This window comes from Accipiter gentilis, chromosome 23 (genome assembly GCF_929443795.1).
Source record: "Accipiter gentilis chromosome 23, bAccGen1.1, whole genome shotgun sequence".
NCBI classification, from domain to species: Eukaryota; Metazoa; Chordata; class Aves; order Accipitriformes; family Accipitridae; genus Astur; species Astur gentilis.
Window position 1 is genome coordinate 4,727,746 of NC_064902.1, and position 21,517 is coordinate 4,749,262.

At 40.8% G+C, this 21,517-nt stretch overlaps 1 protein-coding gene across 5 annotated transcripts in view; it reads left to right on the forward strand.

The window, feature by feature from the left end:
- The window catches only part of IPPK (inositol-pentakisphosphate 2-kinase), a 50,528-nt gene that overhangs the window by 5,235 nt on the left and 23,776 nt on the right, over positions 1-21,517 (forward strand). For 3 of the 5 annotated variants that reach the window (XR_007509315.1, XR_007509314.1, XM_049826825.1), the window contains exon 1: positions 9,609-9,753. The exons of 1 other annotated variant lie outside the window; for it this stretch is intronic. Coding sequence is in view for 1 of the 4 variants with exons in the window: in XM_049826825.1 (XP_049682782.1) it covers positions 9,673-9,753 (81 nt within the window). In the remaining 3 variants the exon portion in view is untranslated. Of the gene's footprint in view, positions 1-9,608; positions 9,754-20,839; positions 20,877-21,517 lie in introns of those variants that run through there. One more of the 5 variants, XM_049826829.1, reaches the window with a different exon arrangement.

Here is a 21,517-nt window from a genome sequence, read left to right on the forward strand (position 1 = left end):
TATAAATATTTATGAATATTCACAAATATTTAGAAATTACGTTATTTGCCAGACCTAAGCTTTATTTTGCATGCTGCTTGTAAGTGAGTAAAATACTAATGAGTATTCCTAGTGCACAACATCTTTATATGCAATTCTATGTTAGTAACTGTACATATGTATGATATGAATATGCAATTGACACTTTGCACTGGTCCACTACATATTATTTATACAGCATCATTAGCATCAAAACAGTGTTATGTGAATGTTTGTTGCCAATGTGCAACCTGAGGGTTAGATTTGCATAAAGGCACATGTAGGAGTGATGCAAAAGACTATAAACTATAGTAGTTTATGCTTTTATATATTTTTGGAATGGATTACAACAAAAGCTGACCCCTTAGACTTGCCCTCTCTTACTCTGTGAATTTGGATTATCATGTGTTGTTATGAAGATAGTGTATTTCTAAGGTTGCAGAAGTATAAATGAAAACAGGATTCTTCTAATGTGTATGATGAGATAACATTTTATTTAGTGCTCAAATTAACATGTTACTCATACAAATCCTTTATTCTGGGAAGTATGCTGGGGTTTTTTTCTGGATATACCAGAGATCATCACATGCATATCTCACTTGACTGCATGTTAAAGGTTGATACAAGGGTTTTGTCAAAGGGTTTTTCCTCTGGTGGAGGAGAAGGATGTACAAGTGTGTTGGGAGAGGGTCATCGTGTTCTTTTTGCTCCACAGTGTGGTGGGCTGATGCTGAAACCAAAGGTGTTGAACATTTTGATATGGATTGTGAGCTATTTTTTCAAGTGGTTGAAGTATGCATGCTAAGACATCAGTCGAGTAATTAAATACGTACTTGAATTTAGTAGTAGTGCTGAACGTTTAATGTGGAATTAGGTATTTTGATGGATGAAGGTTTTGCTGAACAAAATTAATTCAGAATCATGAACTGCAGTATTTATGGAACACTTGATTTTATCATTAGTCTTTTCACTAAATTATGTTTAGCTAATATCTTTGACAGTCTTCAGATTTATTTTTTTTTTCAATGACTCAGTGCTACACATCTTAAGAGAAAGTTGTTGTTTCTATAGTAGTCAGTAGAATTACTCCCTTGTTTAACATTAAAAGCCTTTTGGCTCAGCCTAGATGAACATGTCAAGCACTTGCACTGTTTAACTGTAAGTCCTGTATATTAGCTTCATGGAGCTCCTTTTAGTTCCTGAAGTATCAAATGAAGATTTAATAGCTGGAACCTTAGCTGTTCTGTCTGTGAATCACTTCACCAGAAAAGAAAATAATTTATTTGTTTGTGTTAAGAGTGTCACAACTGTATGTGTGCACCATATGTCTTGATGGTATATTCAGGGAAAGCTGTGTGTAGTTTCTAAAATAAACAGATATTTGTCTTTTTTTTCCATAAGTCTTTAGTATTGATTCTTTTCCTAAATGTGTTCTAAAACACTGAACATTGAACACTGTATGATGAAAACAGAAGTAAGTTGGGGAGCAAAAGTTTGCTGAAGTTAAAGGGCTGCTTTTTAGCTGTGGTCCAGAGTAGGCTGTATGTCTATCTCTGTTTACGTAACTAGAAATCAGAAGGAAAGCATATACAATACAACTTCTTGTTGCCCTCTCCCCCCCCCCTTCTTACCTTTCAGTGGTTTCTCTGTCCTCCACATAATCTTTTCTCATTAATTTGCTAAACCTTTGCATCAACATGAAATGAAAAGAGAATAATGCTTGTTTATTGGCACCATGTCTTGACAACAAACGTAAGAATTGGAATAGTAACCAGCACTGGATTAAAAAGGGAAGATGAATCCAGACCTTTTATGTGTAATTGCTTTCCACCCTTATTACAGCTCTTTTGTTTTCATACCAGATTGGTGAGTGTAACACTATGCTGCAATGTACGTTTTGTATTCTGTTCTTGGTGGCGATAATATTGTAAATGACCTGGAAGTTACTTTTGCAAAGAGAATTATCTGTTCCAGTGTCATTTCACAAGGATCCATAGTTGAGAATATTAAGATCTGGCATCAGCTTTGTTAACTAAGTCGGGGGGGGGGGGGGGCAAACAATTATGCTTTTGAAAAATGTTACCTGCAACATATTCAGCATATCATAGAGGATCCTAAAAAGCCATATACATTTTTTCCTATACTTTCTGCTAATATGTTTCAGAATATTTTGCATTTTTTACAGCAGTTGTTTACTTTGGTGATTACTTCAGTATTTCTGAAGATTGGATTTTTTGGGGTTTTGCTGGGTTATTGTTCTTCTAGTAACTTATCTCCTGGTGTGGTTCATTGTCTATAAACTAATTATTTGACATGTTGCTGTGGTGAACTGCATATTATTTCCACTGCTTCAGATGCCTAAGAAAACAAATTAAAGCTGGACTTCCATTTTCAGCAATAGCATCTAAGCTTTATGCCCGTATCTACGGCAATTTTTACTCTTACTTAAAACTACCAGTGAATTAGTAGGCCTAAAATATATCCTTTGGTGTTTTCCCCAGTCTTTTTCATTTATATACAGTTGTCTCCTGTTTCATGCTTAGTTTCCAATTTTTAACCTTTTTTTTCCAGAAGTATATGCTCAAGTCTCTTAAGTGGCATTTGATTATCTTTTTTGTTTGAAATTCATTGAGTTTCTCTTATCTTTCCTTCTATTCCCCCCCCTTCCCCAAATTTGTATAGTGGTGTTTTCATATCTTATTTCTTGTGGTTGTAATCAAACTGTTCTCTGGGTTTTCCAGCATTCTTCTTTCCTACGTGTGTCACATGAGTGATGGCTCTTACCTTGTCCCACCAACATTTTTCAGTAATTGTTGAATGTTTTCCCCGTTTCAGAGGAATGGGAGGCCTATCACCTAAAGAGATAGTGTTCAATATATGTAAAGGGCTACCATTTACAGGCTATAATCCTGTGTTCTGACAAACATTTCACTGTGTTGCAGAAAAATAGAGGAACTGAAAAACTCATATGCAAAATCTAAAGATAGTTGCCCCTTTTATGAGAAGATGAAGCTGAGCTTGCTTTTTAGCGATTAACAGTCTTGGGGAAATTTTTTTTTTTACCTTCATGCTTTATTTATGGAGCTATTGTTTTCACCTTTGTTTACACTTTTTGGAAGAGGGACTATTTTTAATATTTTTGTGTAATGCCTTTGTGGACCTCTACATATAAAACCAAATAAAGCAGTAGGTCAATGTTCTCTCTCACACATATTATCTAAACTCCTCATTCATATAAAAGGGTTCCTGTGTATTTGTTTTAATTTAAATAACTTATTAGTAACACTTCTTTTACATTAGACGTTACGTTTGGAATGATTGCTCTAGGAAATTGGTGGCAGGAGAATGGTTGCTTTTGGTAAAGCTAACTTTTTGGTAAAGGTAAATATTTGTTAGAACCAAAGATTCTAGTTCTTCATTTCTGCTAGAGTCAAAATGTCTGTGAAATCAAATGGTCATTTTAAGTTGGGAGTAATACGAAGGAGTGAACCTGAAAATTTGATAGCAGGAAAGGACAATTAACTTTATATCATGCTTGATGGTCTAAAAGAACAGTATGATGCTTGTGAAAGTTTGCTGTCATTTCACTTTACTCCTAGTATGTACCTGGACATGCCTATCTTTTGAAGATCTTGTGAGTACCCTCAACATATTGTAAAGCTTATCTACATACACAGGTAACAAAAAATAACAAAGCTACACCATACTGTCCTTTTGGAATATGATACAGCAAGAATACTTCAGCAGAAAGGAAAATATATCCCATTAAGTAAAGCATCACTTCTAAAATCTACTGTTAGTAAGAGAAAATTTCTGATAGATCAATCTATATATGTGTATTTTTTTTTTCAGTTAGCTCTTTGCTCTGTTATTGTTTTCTAATGATCTCTTGTTTCTGTAAAGTGATAATGCATAAGCAGGATTACTTGGCATTCAACTGAAACATGGTGTTGTCAATCTTGCAAAGTATCCTCTGCAGAAAGAGCCCAATGTGGTAAAATGATGCTTGTAGGCAGATGAGGGGAGGGGAGGTGGGAGATAGAGGTGGTGGGGAATAAAAGTGACCAGGAAATTCAGACTCTTCTCAAAACTCCAAAGGGCCCTTGGGAAACATTCATGAACTGGAAGGAATACATTTGGGGGAAGGCTAAAAGCTTAGAGGATAAGATCCATATGTTTCTCCTTTTACTTTGAGTGATCACAGAGTGATCCTTATACAAGGATCTTCTAATAAATCATTTTTACACCTCTGGGGGATTTTGAGTTGTCCAAGAAGGTTAATATACATGTAGCTTGTATAGCTGTACGAAGTACGGATAAGTACTGGTTAGGCTGTGTTCCTTTTTTGAGTAATTGCTGTGAGCAACTTCTAGTGAGTCAGATTTTGGTGGGTAATATAGTTTATTCCTGAAACGGCATTTTTTTCCTTTGATTCAATGTGGATCTAGTCTTCTGAAGAGTCTCCTGTAAAGCCTCTTTACTCAGTTGCGTTTCATAGTGTCGTACCCTTGACAAAGAGTTAGTCACGGAATGATTTCCACATCATAATAAATTGCATTCTAGGACTAATCTCTGAAACAATTTGCATGCAAAAGTAACAGTTCAGGCTTATGGCCTTTGATATTCTGCACGTTTCTTGTTTTATTTGCTTCTGTTTTCCTTTCTACCACTTTTTAAGTGCATCTTTATAACTGCCATCTGTATGCTCATTCCCATTCTAAGTTTTTCTTTTTGTTTGTTTCCATCAACTTTTAACCTCTTCCTGTGCATCTAAGGCCTCCCATCTGAGCATAGACATTGAAATAGCGGCCTGACTTTCAGAAGTGTTAAGTGAATGCAGAGCCTTCTGATTTGAATGGGAACTGGAACTGATCAGCCCTTTGAAAATGAATAAGATCAGTCTCGTCTGAAGGAAGCATGGAATTGTGAAGCCAAGGTAATTTAAGTAACCTGAGTGACCCATGTTTGTTAAAATATTTTCTGCAATCAAGATAGTGGAATAATGAGAGAGTCATTATTTAACTTCGGCAAAACCAAACGATTTGCTTGGAGATTATGTTAACTTTAGACCAGTGCCCTGAGGCAACGTGAGGCTAACGGACCACCCAGGGATATGAAAAATACTTACGCACAGGATCCCTTGGCAAGCAAGGAAGCCTGCGTATAAGACGGGCAACAGCAATAACGGTAATGACCAGTTGTTTGGAAAGGTAGAAGAGGGACAGTCTGCAGGAGGGAAGAGACGCCATGGGTTTGGTTGTAGGTACACTTGTGCCTGGCCTCGTACCTTGCATCGGTGGCTTAACTCCCTCGCTTGCCCTTGGATTGCCTCATCGCTCCCGATGGCCGGCAGTCACCAGCCAGGGCCATCCCTGCTCGCTGTCACCAGCCCTGCTCTGCTCTTCTTCCTCAGGTACTGTAGGACTGCACCCCTTAATGCTGTGCCTTGCTGGGGTGCCTTGCTGTCCCCCGTGTCCCCCCCCGGCTCCTGGCTGACCTTCCTTTGCAGAGCAGCCGCTCTGGCTCGCGCCCTGACTGCTATAGCGGAGCTGCGGCAAGGGCTGGGGCCTTGAGCCAGCTGCAGAGGCCTCAGGGTGGCTTCTTGCAGCTGTACCTCGTCAGGCTCATCCACCAGATCCAAGGCCACACAGCTGCGCTCTATCAGAGCTGCACCTAAACTTCTGGGGGGCTGGGGAGAGCTTGCAGAGGAGGGTTACAGAGGAAGATGGATGGAGGCTGGTCAGAGCTATTACAGCCTGCCGGTGCACGCGGGGCCCTGAATTTATCAGTAAGTGTACGGAAGAAACTGCTGCTCAGTCCTTCTGTACCATCCCCAGATATTGTCATGCGGTCTGGTGTTTCTGGGTATAAGCTGAAATGTAACGTGTGACCATTTTACGTCAACTTGTAATTTATTGTCTAGAGACCTTGTACTTGGTGAACTAAGTTTTAACGGGGAAGGCTTCAAGGTTTTTTTCCGCAGAAGTGCGTTGCCAAATGATGGCAGTTTAGCTGAAAAACAGATTAGTATACGTGTTCTCTTCCCTGTTTGGAGATGGTCACAAAGAGCTTGTGTCAAAAAAGTTTAGGATATGCTCTCCTTTAACTATTAACAGGTCCAAGGACTTAACACAAGGTTAGGGTATGTTTGTGATATCAGACAATAAGGTGTTTTCCCAGGGGCAGTTACATGTTGCAAGAGGGTTTTTGATGATGAGCGAATAGTGTAACATTAACAGTAAAGCATCTGCAATAAGAAGTGTTAGCCTGTTCTGAAAGCAGCAAAAATACTGCTTCTACGTGACTTCTGACCAGGCTACCGAGTCTGCTCTGGTAGTTTGCTTTCACCCCTTTGTGTAAAGAGTGTTTTGTTTTCCAGTTGCTGGTATGTCACTTAATACAAGGCAAGACCTGAAAGCTCTTTATCCCTTCATCTTTCCTCCCTTGCCCACAGGATTAAAAGCTGTAAGAACAGGCTTTAAGGAAGTGCTTAGATGGGTTGGTCTTGTTCCGTTCTGCTTTAATACGCTGTCAAAGCTACTAGGATTTCACCATAGTGTTCTGCTTTAAAGACCTTTCGCAGTTTCTAACTAGATCTTCTTTTCCATATATTTTCTCTTACCGGTCCCAAAAATTCACCACAACACAGGTTTTTGGTTGGTTGGTTTTGGGGTTGTACCCCCCCCCCCTCCCCTGCCCTGTTAATTACTGGTATTTTTTCTCAGTAAACGTTCAGGACTCCTGTGCATGGAAAACAGTATTTAATTATCTTGTCTATGTGTAAAAAAAAAAAAAAAAAAAAAAAAATTATATATATTGTCTGTCTTGGCACTTCTTTGGAGTTATATATACTATACAGAGTTGCTGTTATTTATGCTGTGTCTGTAATTTCATTTCCTCCCTCAGACTGTATGTAGCAATTAAACCTCTTAATAGTTTTAATGTCTGTTTATACACATCTGTGGTTATTGATGGGTGGGTAAGTTTGTGCAAGCTCTTGTCTGTTAACAACTTACATGTGGCTTTATCTTCATTGACCTTAAGTCACCTTTCTTGCTACTTACAGTCCTATTCCTGAAGCCATTGTCTTAGTTTCTAAAATATTTTATTGTGGTTTGAAGTACCATGTGTGCTTTCTAAAAAAACCAAAACCAACAAACAAAAACCATCAAATGGCACACTCTAGTCCTATTCTAATCTTTTTTCTTTGTTGGGTCAGTGTTTCTCAGTCAGTCTGAGATGGTGAAATGACAGTTGGGGCATGAGATTTCCTGCATTTCTAGTATGTGTATGAAATTATATAGATAAACCATGGATTCAAGAAAAAACTGTTGCATGGAGCAGTGTTACCATCCTGATAACAGGAAAAAAAGCAAAGCTTTAAAATTTTAATGAGGTGTGAGTTATGTAAGTATACTCCATTTTTGATGCTCTGAGTATAATAAAAATATAAACCTGTCAGTCTTATTTAAACATGAAAATTGTATCTTTAGAAAACTGAAAATGGTGCAGTAGTTTTAAAAAAAATAGTGATAGTATATTGTAGCACAATTATCATGTCTATTCAATATTCTTGGACTCACTGCCTTGAATTTGTAATTTTTAAACCTCATTTCTCCAGGCAGTCATTTCTTGGTCCCAGGATAGGATCTTTTGAGTCATGCTTACTCTTTTCATGAAGAACAAAATATCCTGTCTTTTATAGAAGCCTTTCATTTTATGGAACTGGAGAACTAAGATGTAGCTATTATCACAAAAATAGACCTTTGTATTATTGGCACCCAATTTTATCTTGAGTCTCAAGTAATGCTATTTTTTTCCTCAGATCTGGATTTAACGAACTTCTTATAGCCATCAGAATATTAACAAGAAATACTTGCCTGATTTTTTTCACCTCCCCCTTCTCCAAGTGAATAAGTGAACTGTTTTTACCATTTCATTCTCATTCCCTGCTAAACTTACGAGTTGTAAAAGATGGCATATGTGAGAGTCCAGTGTTGATAGCTCTGGGGCATGCCTGGGAAAAGGGCACAGTAAAGGTTGAGAGCTGAATTTGGGGGGGGCAATCGTGTTTTGGTGAGTTTTGGCAGAGAAATGATCTGTACAGCAGGCATGACCCAGGGAGCTGGGATGACTAAATTAAAGATGTGAAGTCAGTGCCGTAGTTTAAATGCCATTTAAAAAGAAGCAAAACCGACAGACATGGGATGATAGAAGACAGGGTGGGAAGAAACTTTGCATTAGTTAATTTATTGTTGTCTGTCTTCTTCATGTAAAGAGACAGGATGGCTATTTTCTCATTTTTAGTTGCAACTCTGTTTGATAGCCTTATGTGTCAGTATTTTACTAGCTTATTCTTAATGTCCTATGATTTTCTTTGCTTTGACTTCATTAAAAGACTGTACAGAGTCAAATTTGGCTACTGTCCAAATTATACAAATGTTGGTTGTACAGAGGAAAACTTGCAAGAGTTAGTCACCTTCTGATGTGTCAGTTTGGCTACTGTCGAGGAGTGCCTTGTGAGGAAGGAGAAGAAAAGGGGGAATTTCAGAGAGCCTGTAGAGATAATTTTGAAATGGTAATTCAAGGATAAGTTTTGCTGTTTGTAGTCAAAACTCAGTGATAAAATTGACTAAGTGATCTAGAACTTAATCCTGTATTTGTGATGGGGAATTTTGGTAATTTAGATAGTTTGTCTTCAATTTACTGCACGTTATAGATGTGTATATTCATATATAGAGGGATGTGTGTTGAGGTGCCCTGTGAAACAGTATTGAACCGTGTTGGTAACGGTAAGGAAAACGGCTTAATATTTTAATAATTTTTTAATGACTGTTACATACACTTTCATATTTGTGCTTGTAACATCTCTATTAGGCATTTGAAAAACCTGGTGTCCTGAAGCAGAGAGAGTTATTCAGAGACACACGGACTGCAAGAGCTACTATTTATATATAAAAGTCTGTAACCTTAAAAACAGCCTTAGCAGGAAACACAACCCCAAAGCTAAAACTCCACGCTTTTTTGTTTTTTTTTTTTTTTTTTTTTTTTTGAGTGTTTGATCATCTGAATAACCTCTGTTGCAGGTGCAAACTCGGTTTCTACAGTGCGGTATCCGCCTACGTTATCTGGGCAACCAACACAAGGGCGCATAAAAAGCACTTGGGGTCCGGGTCGTCGTTTCTGCAGGAAGATGCTTTTCTCCCAGCCCCCGGTTCCTCTCAGCGGCCTCTGAACACTGGCCCCGAGGAGCTGGCACGGCGGGCGCCGGGCAGCGCTGGAGCGCTGCGGGAAGGCCAAGGGGCCGGGGCCGGCCGCTCTCGCCGTGGAAGGTGGTGGTGGGGGGCGCCCGAAAGGGCTCTCCCGGGGCTCCGCCGCCGACCGAGGGTGAGGGAAGCGAACCGGAGCTACGGGCCGTCCCGCTCGGCCTCCCGCGCCCGCCGCCGTTCGCTCCTGCCCCGCTCCACGACGGCGGCGGGCGGAGCTGCCCCGCCGCCAAGATGGCGGCCCGGCCCGGCGCGTCCCCGCTTCTCCGGCGGAGGGCGGGACTTCCTGCCGGCGGGGCGGCGCGCAGCCGCGATGGTGGAGGCGTGAGCGCGGCGGGCCGGCGGCAGGCACCGTCCCCACGGGGCGCGGCGGCGGCCCGGGCCGGGCATGGAAGTGGAGAAGATGGATGAGAATGAATGGAAGTACCACGGGGAAGGCAACCAGAGCCTCGTCGTCTCCCACTGCCAGGTGTGTGTGTGTGGGTGGGGGGCGCTGCGGCGGGTAACGGCCGGCGGCGCGCGGGCGCCCCTCCCTCCCCTCCCCCGCCCCGCCGGGCCCGCGTTGAGGGCGCGGGGGGGGGGGGGGGGGGCGCCGCCGCCGCCTTCCCTCAGGGGCCGCGGCCGCGCCGGGGTCTCCACAGGCCGCGGGCCGGGCCTCGCCTCCCCGGCCGAGCGCCTGCCGCCAGGTGCCCGGGCCTCTCCCTCGGCGGGAGCGGCCGCCCGACCCCGCCGGCCTCCCCTCCGTCCTCTGCCGAAGTAGTTTCTCCGTCCCGGGCGGCGGGTGTTTGAGCGCTGAGGGGAGCGTGAGGGGAAATGGGGCCCGTCCGGTGGGAGAGAGCGGGAGGCGCTTTCCTTGGTTCTCCCCTACGGCTCGGAGGGGTAGTGGAAGGGAGAGCAGCTGATGACTAGACAGCTGTCGTCCGGGAACGGGAGTTGTGAGGGAAAAGTCCTAAAAATTTCCCTTTTCTGTCATAACGCCCGTGTCTGTGCAAGTGTGACAGAAGGAAGAAATCCGGGGAAGGAATGTTTTTCCTTTTGTCGCTGACTCTTCTCCTATACGAGAGTTTGGACGCTTGCTGCAGTGCTGATTTGGGACTCCAGAATATAATTTGGGTTTTGGTCTTGGCCGTAGACCTTCTGTGTGAATGGGCCGGTCATTTTGTCTCTCTGCTTGGATTTACCTTTTGGGGGGTTCTTTGGTTGGCCTGAGTTGGGTTTGTTTGGGTTTGGTTTAAATTAAACAAAAAAAATAATGAAATGGATTCAGCATTTTGGTGAGCGGTCACAATTAAATGAAGCTACATCCAGTCAAGCGAATTCTATGTCAGTTTAAAAAGCACGTGTTCCTTTGCTGTCACTATGCTCTTGCCCCGCTTATATGTGTATTATTTACTTAATATATTGGGATATGTGTCCCTTGAAAGAGTTTATTCTTTTTCTAAAAACTCCTTGTGGCTATTTTTTGCCTCAAAAATTTATTTGTATTTCAGTTTAAATTCTGGTACGGATTTGTCACAGAATCTTCTTGATACTTAGTAGATCTAAACCCATTAAAGCCAAAATGGTAAAACATAGGCTTTGTGTGTGTGGGGGAAAAATAAATCTACAATAACAGTTGAATCCCAAGAACCATGTTTTTTTATAACGTCTGAATGAATGACTGAAAATACTGGATTCTTTTGATGTCTGTTTTCTGGATTATAAGCATAAACTAGGTGTAAAAAATATTAACAAATACCAAGTCTGAGAAAATGCTGGAAATCTGATGGTGCTCTGCAAACTTTAGGAGGGGCACTTCTGTGGCTCATGTTTCTTCCTTCTCTTTCTTTGTATAAAATATTTTTTAAAAGATATTTTTTGTTAAGAGAATGCTCATGTTTTTGTTTCTTGTCCAAATTTTAGCTTTGAAAAAGGCAGTTTAAGAAATACTTAGTCACTGGATTTTAGGGCTCAGAACACGTAATAGATTAATAGTGATGTAGTTGTGATATCTTTAAAGATGGGGAAAGTGAGGAAGTCTGCCAGAGACTCGGAGCAGTTGCTGAGTGTGTCAGTTCTCTTTTTAACAAGATGCTAAAACTTTAAGATAGCACAAATGTGAAATAGATATGATATTTTCCTTTATAGACAATTTTGAATCAGTAAATCTTATGTCTTGGAGCTTTGTGTCTACTGATGGTGAACTCTTGTAAAATTGGAGCATATAAAATACTGTTTAGATGCTAATTGTTACTTTGTGCCTCTTACAAACAGGACATACTTGCATGATTAATCATCGTTCTTGTGATCTGATGTCAAGTCATTCTCAGATTTGTGTGAACAGAACGGCATCATAATTAAGACAGTGAATTTCATTTTAACTGTCATTGCTTCATTCTGTATCTCTTCAGTTCATGTTTTTTGTGTACAAATGCTAGTGGGAGGGATAGCGATTTGGTTGTGGCAAGGGAGATGTGAATGGATGCTCAGATGTAAGTGCCGGGGTTGTCAGTGAGAGGCCAGGTTGGAACTGTGTATGTGCTTGTTGTTTCCATGTTCTCCCTTTTGAGTGCAGTTGTATTTTGGAACGTGGGGAGGAAGCTGGTCCCTACCCCTGTAGGTCTGAGCCTCTCTTCCTTGCTGCTTCTGGAAGATCTGAGAAGTTTTAAAAAGCAAAACAGCAACAGAAAAATTAATCCCTGTCCTTCTGGAGAAGAGGGCAGAAGCTTCTTTGCCTCTTATGAAGTAAGATCCATGGTGTTTTGTTTCAACTCACGCCCTCTGGACCACTCTCCGAAGCACTGGTAACAGGTACTGGGCAAGGGCGTGTATCAAGGACGCAGGGTGTTTGGGCTGGGCTGAGCAGGCAGCCCAGATGGACGCCCTTGCTCTTGGGTGTGTAGAGCATGACAGGATTGGGGTCGAGCAAGGGGAACAAGGCGTGCATCGTCAGTTCATGATGCTTTTGTGTGTTTAAGGCTACGCTTATTTCTTTGGTTTGCTCCATTCCCTGTATCCTTCCCTTAAGACATGAATGTAATGCATTGTTAATCCAGAGTTAGTACAGTACCAAAATTAAAAACTTGGTCATAGAAGAGTCACATGCCCAACAAATAGCTCTGCTAGTGATGAGCTGATAAGTCCTAGACACAGGCAACATGCAGTCGTGTTTTCCAGTGCCTTTGAATGGTGGCATATAGACAAAGGTTTGTCTGACAGTCAGACATTGGCATTCTGTGGAACACGCTCTGTTGTTGCGGTGAAAGTGGTGTAAAGTACTGCTCGATATGCTCTTTCCTCTTACTGGTTATTAATGCTGCAGAATGCAACAGTGACCAGAGTCTTCCTGTGTGCCTGTGGAATGCCATACTGAGATGAGTGGCTGAAATCACTGCAAGTGCATCTCTGTTTCTTATTCATGCAGTTAAGAAGAGAGGACTTAGGGCACGGTCTAGTCAGCACGTCTCTTCTTACAGTGATAGTTTTACAGTTACTTTAATTAGTTCTCCAGCATTTAGACAGTGATCTGATGAATGAAGATGGAATGCCTGCCGAGCATTTCCAGTTACCATTGTTATCTCTGGAGCTGCATGCTTGCTTGCTTGATGTGTACTCAAACTTCCGCTTTCATGGATTTTTAAAATTCAGTTCTGATGAATCTAAAATTCTAAGAGATGTACAGTATTATGGTACAAATTTCTTTGTTGATAAAGTTTTTCCTGTTGGTTTTTATTGCAACTGTGAGTACGTTAAAACTGAGTTGTGGTAAAAAAGCCTTTGTATAGTCTTGCAGCCTGCTGAAATTCTTCTAGTAGAAAATGAAGACAGACAGCTTTTCTACCTCATGATTTTAGTGAGAAGTACAACTGGCAACTCCGTTTGGTTCATGAAGACAGCACTTGAGACGTTTGGAAAGATAACTCTGAAGTACACAAAACCTGCAAGTTCATTCAGGCGGTGTCTGTATGATCCTTGTCCATTGGTTGCAATTTTGAATATTTGATTGAATCATAGCATCCTCTTCAAATAGCTTATTTGCCACCTTTCGCGCTATACAGTGAATTGTCTGGTTACTTGTTCTAGTTGCTGTCTCAGAGGTGCATTAAGTGCTGCTGTACAGATACAGCTCTACAAAACCCCAACCAAGCACCATGACAGTCAGCCAGACGGTTTAGAAAGGATGCTTCTTATTCCCTGCATTTTTACTGGATTGTTGCTTCTTCCACAGCAGATTTGGCTTCTGATTTAAAATGCATTCCCTCCTCTCTGCTTCTGAGCAGCAGAGAGTGTTCAGAGGAACTGCTGTAAAACAGTTATCTTCTTGTAAGCTGTTGACTCTTTTTAAGGTGGAGATACCTAGTTTTTCAGAAGTGAGCTGGAAACCCTCATTTGTAGTTCTGCGTTTTAATCAGTTGTTTGCTCTTATGGAGACACTTAACACTTCATTTCAAAAGGCTTCAGGAGATGTTTGTAGAAGTAGTGTACGCAGCTCTAGAAATAATGACTTCTAGTTCCTTTCGCTGTTGAAACATATGCTTGCAATCCCCAGTTTTTGCTTTATGAAATAAAGTATGTACATTCCTCATGTGCATCTCTGCAGTTGATTTCCACTCATTTTCATTTTTCGCATGTTGGGATATTATGGTAACCAAATGCTTAATTTTAATATATGGTTGAACACTAAGCTTGTTTTAGGGTGTCTACTGGGAGGTGGTACAAGAAAAGAGGAGGGTTTTTTCCTAGCTTGTTTTTTTTATTCAGTGAGATGGTCTAGAGGAACCTTGGTGTATGCTTGCAAAAGGTTGTGGTTTGTATCTTCAGATGCCTTGATTGTTAGTAATAATCTACTACTTGTCTTGGAGCGCTTGCAGATATCTGTAACAGATATCCTTGGGTTTTGGTATGGGACTTAATTAGTAAATGCTTAACCATCTCAAGAGCATATGTAAGCTTACGAAATAGAAAAAGGGGGAGGGAAGGTAGATGGAGAAGGTAAATGAAGCAGAGCTAAGGAGATCGGGTGAGGGAGTCAAGTCAGATAATCAAACTTGCAGAAGATTCCCAAAGTTTGGTGCCTGTAGTAAGTGAATAATATCTGTCTCTTCTCTTTGATTTGTTTTGGTGGTTTGTTGGTTTTTTTCCTTCAAGACATATGGGTAAAGATGGAGGATATCACAGTGCTGCTTTTGCAGGCATCCTTCCTGATCCTTGTTCTGACTTCATAGGATACTGTAAAGAGCGAAGTCTTCTAGGAGAGAGGGGTATCTTGCGTTTTAACAGTAGTCTTTGATTTCACTGTATTTGTAACTGCTGCTGCTGGCAGCTGCATTATGATGGCTGCAAAGCATGTGCAGAAAGACACTTTCTGCATATGGGGGAGATGGATTTGGTGTTGGTTTTTGAAATGAAATAATTCTGCTAATGAGGGGGTGCTTTGTGTCAAATCAGGCTAGATAATTGTTCCTAATACTGCTTTTGCAATATGAAATAGTTTTCCTGTGGTTGGTTGGTTGGTTTGTTTTTAAGAATAATGACAAATTATTCTTACTGGAAGATTTTGTTGTAATAAACTTTGAGAGGACTGTTAACAAGATTGTATGTTTAGACACAGGGGGTTTTGCTGAAAGAGTGAAAAGCTTATAGTCAGAATTACTAGCTAGCTGCAGCTTTCCTATTTGGTCTTGTTTGGCAGCAAGGGAGTGATGCTGATCATCAATTGCTGTCTTGTTGAATCTTCTTAAGATGTTTTTTCTGATGATGTCATTTTGTACAAGTTCAAAAACTTGCATGTCCTGTTTCTTCTTCCATTGTTTTTCTATGTGGAGTTGGCTGGATCTGTTTTGTCCTATTGAAATTAGTGTAAGTAAAGTATTGCCCCCAAAACTTCCAAGTTGTTCCTGAGAAATTCCAGATCCCTGACTATAAAGCAAACTTTGTTCAGTTGCCTTCTGGTTTTTCTTCAGTTGTGTTCTGTTTGTTTTTTTTTTTTTCCTTAATGTCTGTGGAACAGTGAACTAACATCTATGAATGTCTTTATTTCAAGGAAACACAGAACAGACAGCTGATTCCTGTATTAAAGAGTCTTCAGGTAGGGGAAAAACACTGAAAAACTAGTTGCTGTTCCTTGTGGGTATAAATACAACAGTTTATTAACAATGACCTTCTCTGAATATTGCTCTGATTTAAAATATGCCCAAGTTACCTTGTCTTGGTTCTTTCACAGTAAGAAATTGTCAGAAAAGGAAAGATGCAACTTGTATGTATTGAATTTTATTTTGACTAATGGGAAAGACAGTTTTGGTAAGACTTGAACTTAAACGTTTTTATATCCTTGAGGCGATTCTTCTATTTAAATTCCAAACCTATGCTGATTCTTATTTCTGATGGATTTCATGCTCTGGATGTGTCCAAAAGATTCACCAAAGCTATGTCATGTAATATACGGAGAAGTTTTGCATCCGGTTCTGTAGAATTTTCTGGAGAAAGCAAAATTTACATGTGAAGGGCCATTAAAACCTCTTCTTCTTTCTTGCTAGTTCATAGGGCATTTCTTTGACCTGGTTTCTCCAGCATTGTGTTCTTTTGGGGGTGCACATATCTAAACATTGCCTAGCAAAAAAACCCCACACCTGCACACCCTTTGCCTACTTAGTAGAAAAAGTACAAGAAAACAGATTGATGACTAAACATAATATATTGCTTTGTTCCTTCTTTCCTAGTTGTAATTGCTTTTTAATTTTTTTTTATTTATTTATTGTAAGCAAGTAGAGGAGCTTCTGCCCAAATTTACTGAAGCAAGCAGCTATAAAAACCAGTTGAAAAGCCAAGTATGTGATCAGGGTGTGTCATCTGTGGAAAAGAAAGGAAGAGATGTCTGCCTTGCTGTAAACAACAATTAAGTTTTTAGGAACAGGAGGCAATCACCAGTCTGAGCTGGAATTCAGGACCCTGTGTGGCACCTGTATGAAACTGTATGTTTCCTTGGTTAACTGATATTTACATATACATGTATGGTCACTGGGGAGAAAAGGAAGAGAGTTTTTTATTTGTTTGTATTTGGTTCTTTGGCTAAACTGGTACAATTGCAATTGTAGATGTCGTAACTAGTTGGACTAGCTCTACTTGAGTACAATCTACAAAGCTTTTACTATAAACGAAGAATTAGAAGTTGGAAGCACTTCCAGTTCTGTGGATTAGCTGCAAAGCTTTTTTTGACCCAAAAGAAAGTCAACCGCTTGAGTCAACATCTATGTAGAATTTTGATTCCATATTGGGATTTCAATTCCATATTGCACTAGTGTAGTTAAATTTACATTTTCCTTGGCTTTACCAGGTTTCTGCACTGAAAAGATGCTTTGAATGCAGTGCAGTTTAGTGGTATCTTCCATAAAGTGAAAGGGAAGGTGGCACTGGGTAGCAGGACTGAATGTAGAGAGGAGAAAGAATAGAAAGGCAGCAATTAAAACTTTTCTTATCATATTAGTGCCTTAGGTTCTATAGATGCAGAGAGGAAAACATAGCATGTGTGTGGAAGGAGATGGGAGACAGAAACACTGCAAATCTTAGGTCTAATACTCTAATGTAATATGACAGAGATACTTTAACTGTAGCAGTAGCAACACCACTCTCTTCCCCCCAGAATACTTTTTTTCAGAGGTGTTGTCTTATTGTGCTAATAAGAGTGTTGGAGCAGACCTGTCTTCTGGTGGCTTACTTTGGAAATTTGAACTCCACTTTATGCCTGGTTTATTTCTTTTTTTGAGTGACTTGTGAGAAAGCTGAAGGCTATATGCAATGAAAATGTAAAATAAGTCCCAGTTTTGCAGATGTTGTGGTTTAAGCCCAGCCGGCAGCAAAGCACCATGAAGCTGCTCACTTACTCCTCCCCCCCACCCCTGTTGGCATGAGGAAGAGAAAATATAAAGAAAAGCTTGTTGGTCAAGACAAGGACACAGAGGGATCAATCGTCAATTATGGTCACGGGCAAAAACCAAACTCAACTTGGGGAAAAACAAAAACCAATTTAATTTATTATTAATCAAATCAGAGTAAGATAATGAGAAATAAAACCAAACCTTAAAACACCTTCCCCTCACCCCTCCCTTTGTCCCGGGCGCAGCTCCACTCCTGATTTTCTCTACCCCCTTCCCAGCAGCATGGGGGTTACGATCAGTTCATCACACGTTGTCTCTGCCGCTCCTTCCTCCTCCTCACTTTTCCCCTGCTCCAGCATGGGGTCCCTCCCATGGGAGACAGTTCTCCATTAACTTCTCCAGCATAGGTCCTTACCACAGGCTGCAGTTCTTCACAAACTGCTCCAGCATGGGTCCTTTCCATGGGCTGCAGTCCTTCAGGCACAGACTGCTCCAGTGTGGGCTTTCCCAAGGAGTCCCGGCCATCTTCGGGGGCATCCCCCTGCTCTGGCTTGGGGTCCTCCCCGGGCTGCGGGTGGGCATCTGCTCCCCTCTATGAGCTGGGGGGGGACAGCCTGCCGCCTCACCGCAGGCTGCGGGGGCATCCACCTCCTCAGGCGCCCCTCCTCCCCTCCTTCACTGACCTCGGTATCCGCAGAGGGGTTCCGCTCACATTCCAATCCCCCTGCTCACTGGGGGTTCCTCTTCTTAAATCCGTTCTCCCAGAGGCTCTGCCACCGTCACCGATTGGGTCGGCCTGGGCCAGAGATGGGTCCGACTTGGAGCCAGGGTAGCTTCTGGCAGCTTCTCACAGGAGCTAACCCTGTAACCCACTCCCCCGCTACCAAAAACCCTGCCACACAAACCCAAAACAGCAGCCAAGCTCAGGAGGTAGCCTTGACTAAAAATGGTCTTGGTTTTTTTCTGTTTGGGTTCTGTGCTAGCTCAAATTCAAATGAGTTTCTTTTCACAGTTGGTGAGATCAAGTCATTATCTAAAAAGCATTTTTTTGTCTGTTTGGTAAATGCAGGGATGGTGGGGTTCAGAAGACTACGCTTTGCCTTCTCTGTGCTGCATGTGTATCTTCCCTTAGTCAACAGCAGTAGTGGGTTGGTTGCTTTGGTGAAATAAGCTGGCTGACCTGTAAGCTGTATAGAAGTGGTCAGCCTAACAGCCTGTTTTATTCACTCCTTCAGTTTCTTCCTCCCTGCCAACCTTTCAGTGAGTGTTTTCTTTGCCTCAGTTTACTGAGATACTCAATAACTGTGTTCTGACCTCCTGGGTTTGCTCAGGAAGGAACAGAGACACTGCATTTGATTGAACAGTTGCCTAAGACTTGCTTAGTTTTCTTCTAGCTGAGGTGTTCAAGATGCTTGGGATTACCAACTTGTTCTAACTCTTCATTTTATTACTTAATTTCATTCTAATTCCTCTTACTGTTTTGACTTTTTATTTCCTCCCTTCCCCATTAATATTTTCCTGAAATGCCTTGTTGCCCAAACATAAAACAGCAGCTGACTAGGCAGCTTAATGCTGCAATGTTTATGTTGTTGATGGGTGGAGGTTTAGACCAGTTTAAAGGAAGGAAGCTTAGTGTATGTTTTCATGTTCTCATTGGTATAACTCACCTGTTTGACAGATGGATGAGCTATTTGATACACTGTTAAATGTTAAGGACCAGTTTTTTTTCTTGCTTGTTTTTAACAGCTAGAATATCAGAGACATCTACCCTGTTACCCAGACTGTAGTAATGTGTGCTGAGGGCCAGGCATCAATAGGTTTATTCATTCTGTTCTCTCTCTGGTATATGTTTCTACCTAGTACCAGCAGGTGTATCACTTGATATCATTTCAGCTACTGTGATGAGGTGGCTTAGCTGAAGGGCAAACATTTCCTTCTCACTTATGGCTAGTGCAATCATAAAATTATCTTGGAATTGCTATCATCTGCATGTTGTAAGGTTATACAAAGCTTAGCTATAAAGTGAAACCTGAGTTAGTGCTGAACTATCACAGAAATCTAGATCATAACCAAGCAGGGAAAAAAGGTGGAATGAATAATTGAAGTCTGATGCAAGCTGTGAGTTCTGTGCTAAAGAAAACAAGTATTGTGGTGCAGTTGCTTCCAAATAATGGTTTAACATACTGGATGTTGTCAAGCAAGGTGCTATGCCAGAAATTCTTTATTCATGTGAAGAAATAAAAAGATTGTTCTTAAAGGACTCCTATGCTAAATAAGAGAGTATTGTTCTGATTTTTGAATGCTTCCTTGCACTTTGTATGAGCAATTACTAAACTTCCTCCATACTGGCAGGAAATGTAGCTTTCCTCACTTTGTTTTGTGTGATCTTATCCACCTTATACAGAACAAAACTGGGTTGGAAAACAACACTTGTATACAATATACTGTGTGTACTTAATACAAAAGCTGCAAAATTTTCCAGGGCTTAGTTTGTTTTCCTCTCCCACATCCCTCCACATTGCACAGCACACTGACACCCTGGATGAGGAGACCTCTAAAAATGTCTTGTCTCGAGTATCATAAAGGTAAGCTTTTGATTTGAAGTGCCTGGGCAGTGTGGTGGGCATGTTTTTACTGGATTCTATTAGTTCTCAGAAGAAGGAACTCTCCTCCGTGCAGCTGTCTTCTCTGAGATGTGAAGGTGACACCTCTTTGTTCACTTGCGCCCCCCCCCCCCCAATTGCATTTTTTTAATAGAAAACCATTGTTTTCTGCTTAAATCCCTCAAACTAGAGTTGGAATTGAAGGGTTTGTGGAATGTAAATTTGGAATAAAAATTGTTGGAATAATTTTTGTAGTTGGCGTATACTGCATGCAGATCCAGTGTGCTACTGCAGAAATAGCTTTATCAGCAAAATAGTTCTGTAGTTCATATTTAGTACCATTGAAACTGTCATTAATTAGTATATGTATATCACTGTGTTGAAGTAGGGCTTGAGTGGCACTTTGGCGTAATTTAACCTGTCTCCCTCTCTTTGACTGAAATTCAGATAGAATGCACTTTTTGTAGGTGTCCTTCCTGTACATTGTTGTAAATCCATGATGATTAGATTGTGTTGAATAACTACAATGGTTGTAGAAGGTTTGGCATACTTAAGAGCTGTGTTCAGTAAGATCTTGATAGCTCTTTAAGTTCAGCAAAAGACAATGAATTAACTAGTTTTTACTGTATAAAGAAATTCAAGAGCCTTTACAGGCACTTTTTTCTCTCTAAGAATAGTAAACTTCATATCTTTACCTCCTTGGGTAGTAGTTGGTGGTGGTGTGGTTAATTGGTTGCAACAAATAGTATAGTAATAATTGTAGGGAAAGTTTTGTTACCAGTCTGAGTGTGTTGTTCATGATTGGAAGCTTGTGACTTTCATATGCACAACTTTAAAACAAACGTGGGTTTTCTTGTTCTGCTTGTATATCACATGCCTTTTCAAAATAAATATATTGACGACAGAGTATGGTGGACAGGTAGGTAACTTTGTGATGTAAAATTGTGTGTAGTGCTTACAAAAATACTGGTGAGTTTTTAGATACCACAATTTATGAGACCGTGTGGAGTAAGGGAGATGACGGGTGTGGGAAGAGGGGTGGATTTCCTTTTGGGACTTAAAAAATTGCTTCCCAAAGTGCCTTGATTTCTACCAGTAGATCTTGCGTATGTGAACACAAGTTGGTAATCAACTAGGTAAGAATCTTTTCTAGTTATACTGGGCAGTTGCAGGACTAGATGTTAGAGTAACGCTTTGCCTCTAGACAAAAACAGTTAATGCATGCTGTTTAGAATAATAATAGAGTAATAACAAATGACGTGAACCTGCTTATTTGGAAAAGCAGAAGCTGAAATGATGTTTCCCAGGCTTTGTGTTTGGACAAGCTAATTCTTCATATTTTTGTACGGAAGCTTATTTTAAAACCATGTGAGCTGAGGTGGTAACAGCAGAAGGATACGTGTCTTTCTGTACTTCTAAACAATTTTACTAGCATTTGAGCTTGTTTATATAGAAATTTTCCTATTTCTTTCACTGGCACCAGCTTTTATTAATATAGCAAGAGACGGAAACTTGAAAAAAACCTCAGTGATGCAAACAAGGTTTTTCTCTGAAGGGGAATATCAAGATTATAGATTTGCCCCAGTTGCCTTCAGCTTGTGAAGACTCTCCAGTTCAGGAGGCCTGCATGGTAGTATCTTACGACATTGAAGTTTAGAAGACATTTTGGGAAAATATAAGGCCAATATCAAACATCAAGCTGTAAAGAAATAAATGAAAGCACTTATCCTGGTTTCATAATGCTACTGTCTAATCCAAAGTATCTGGATTGATGCCA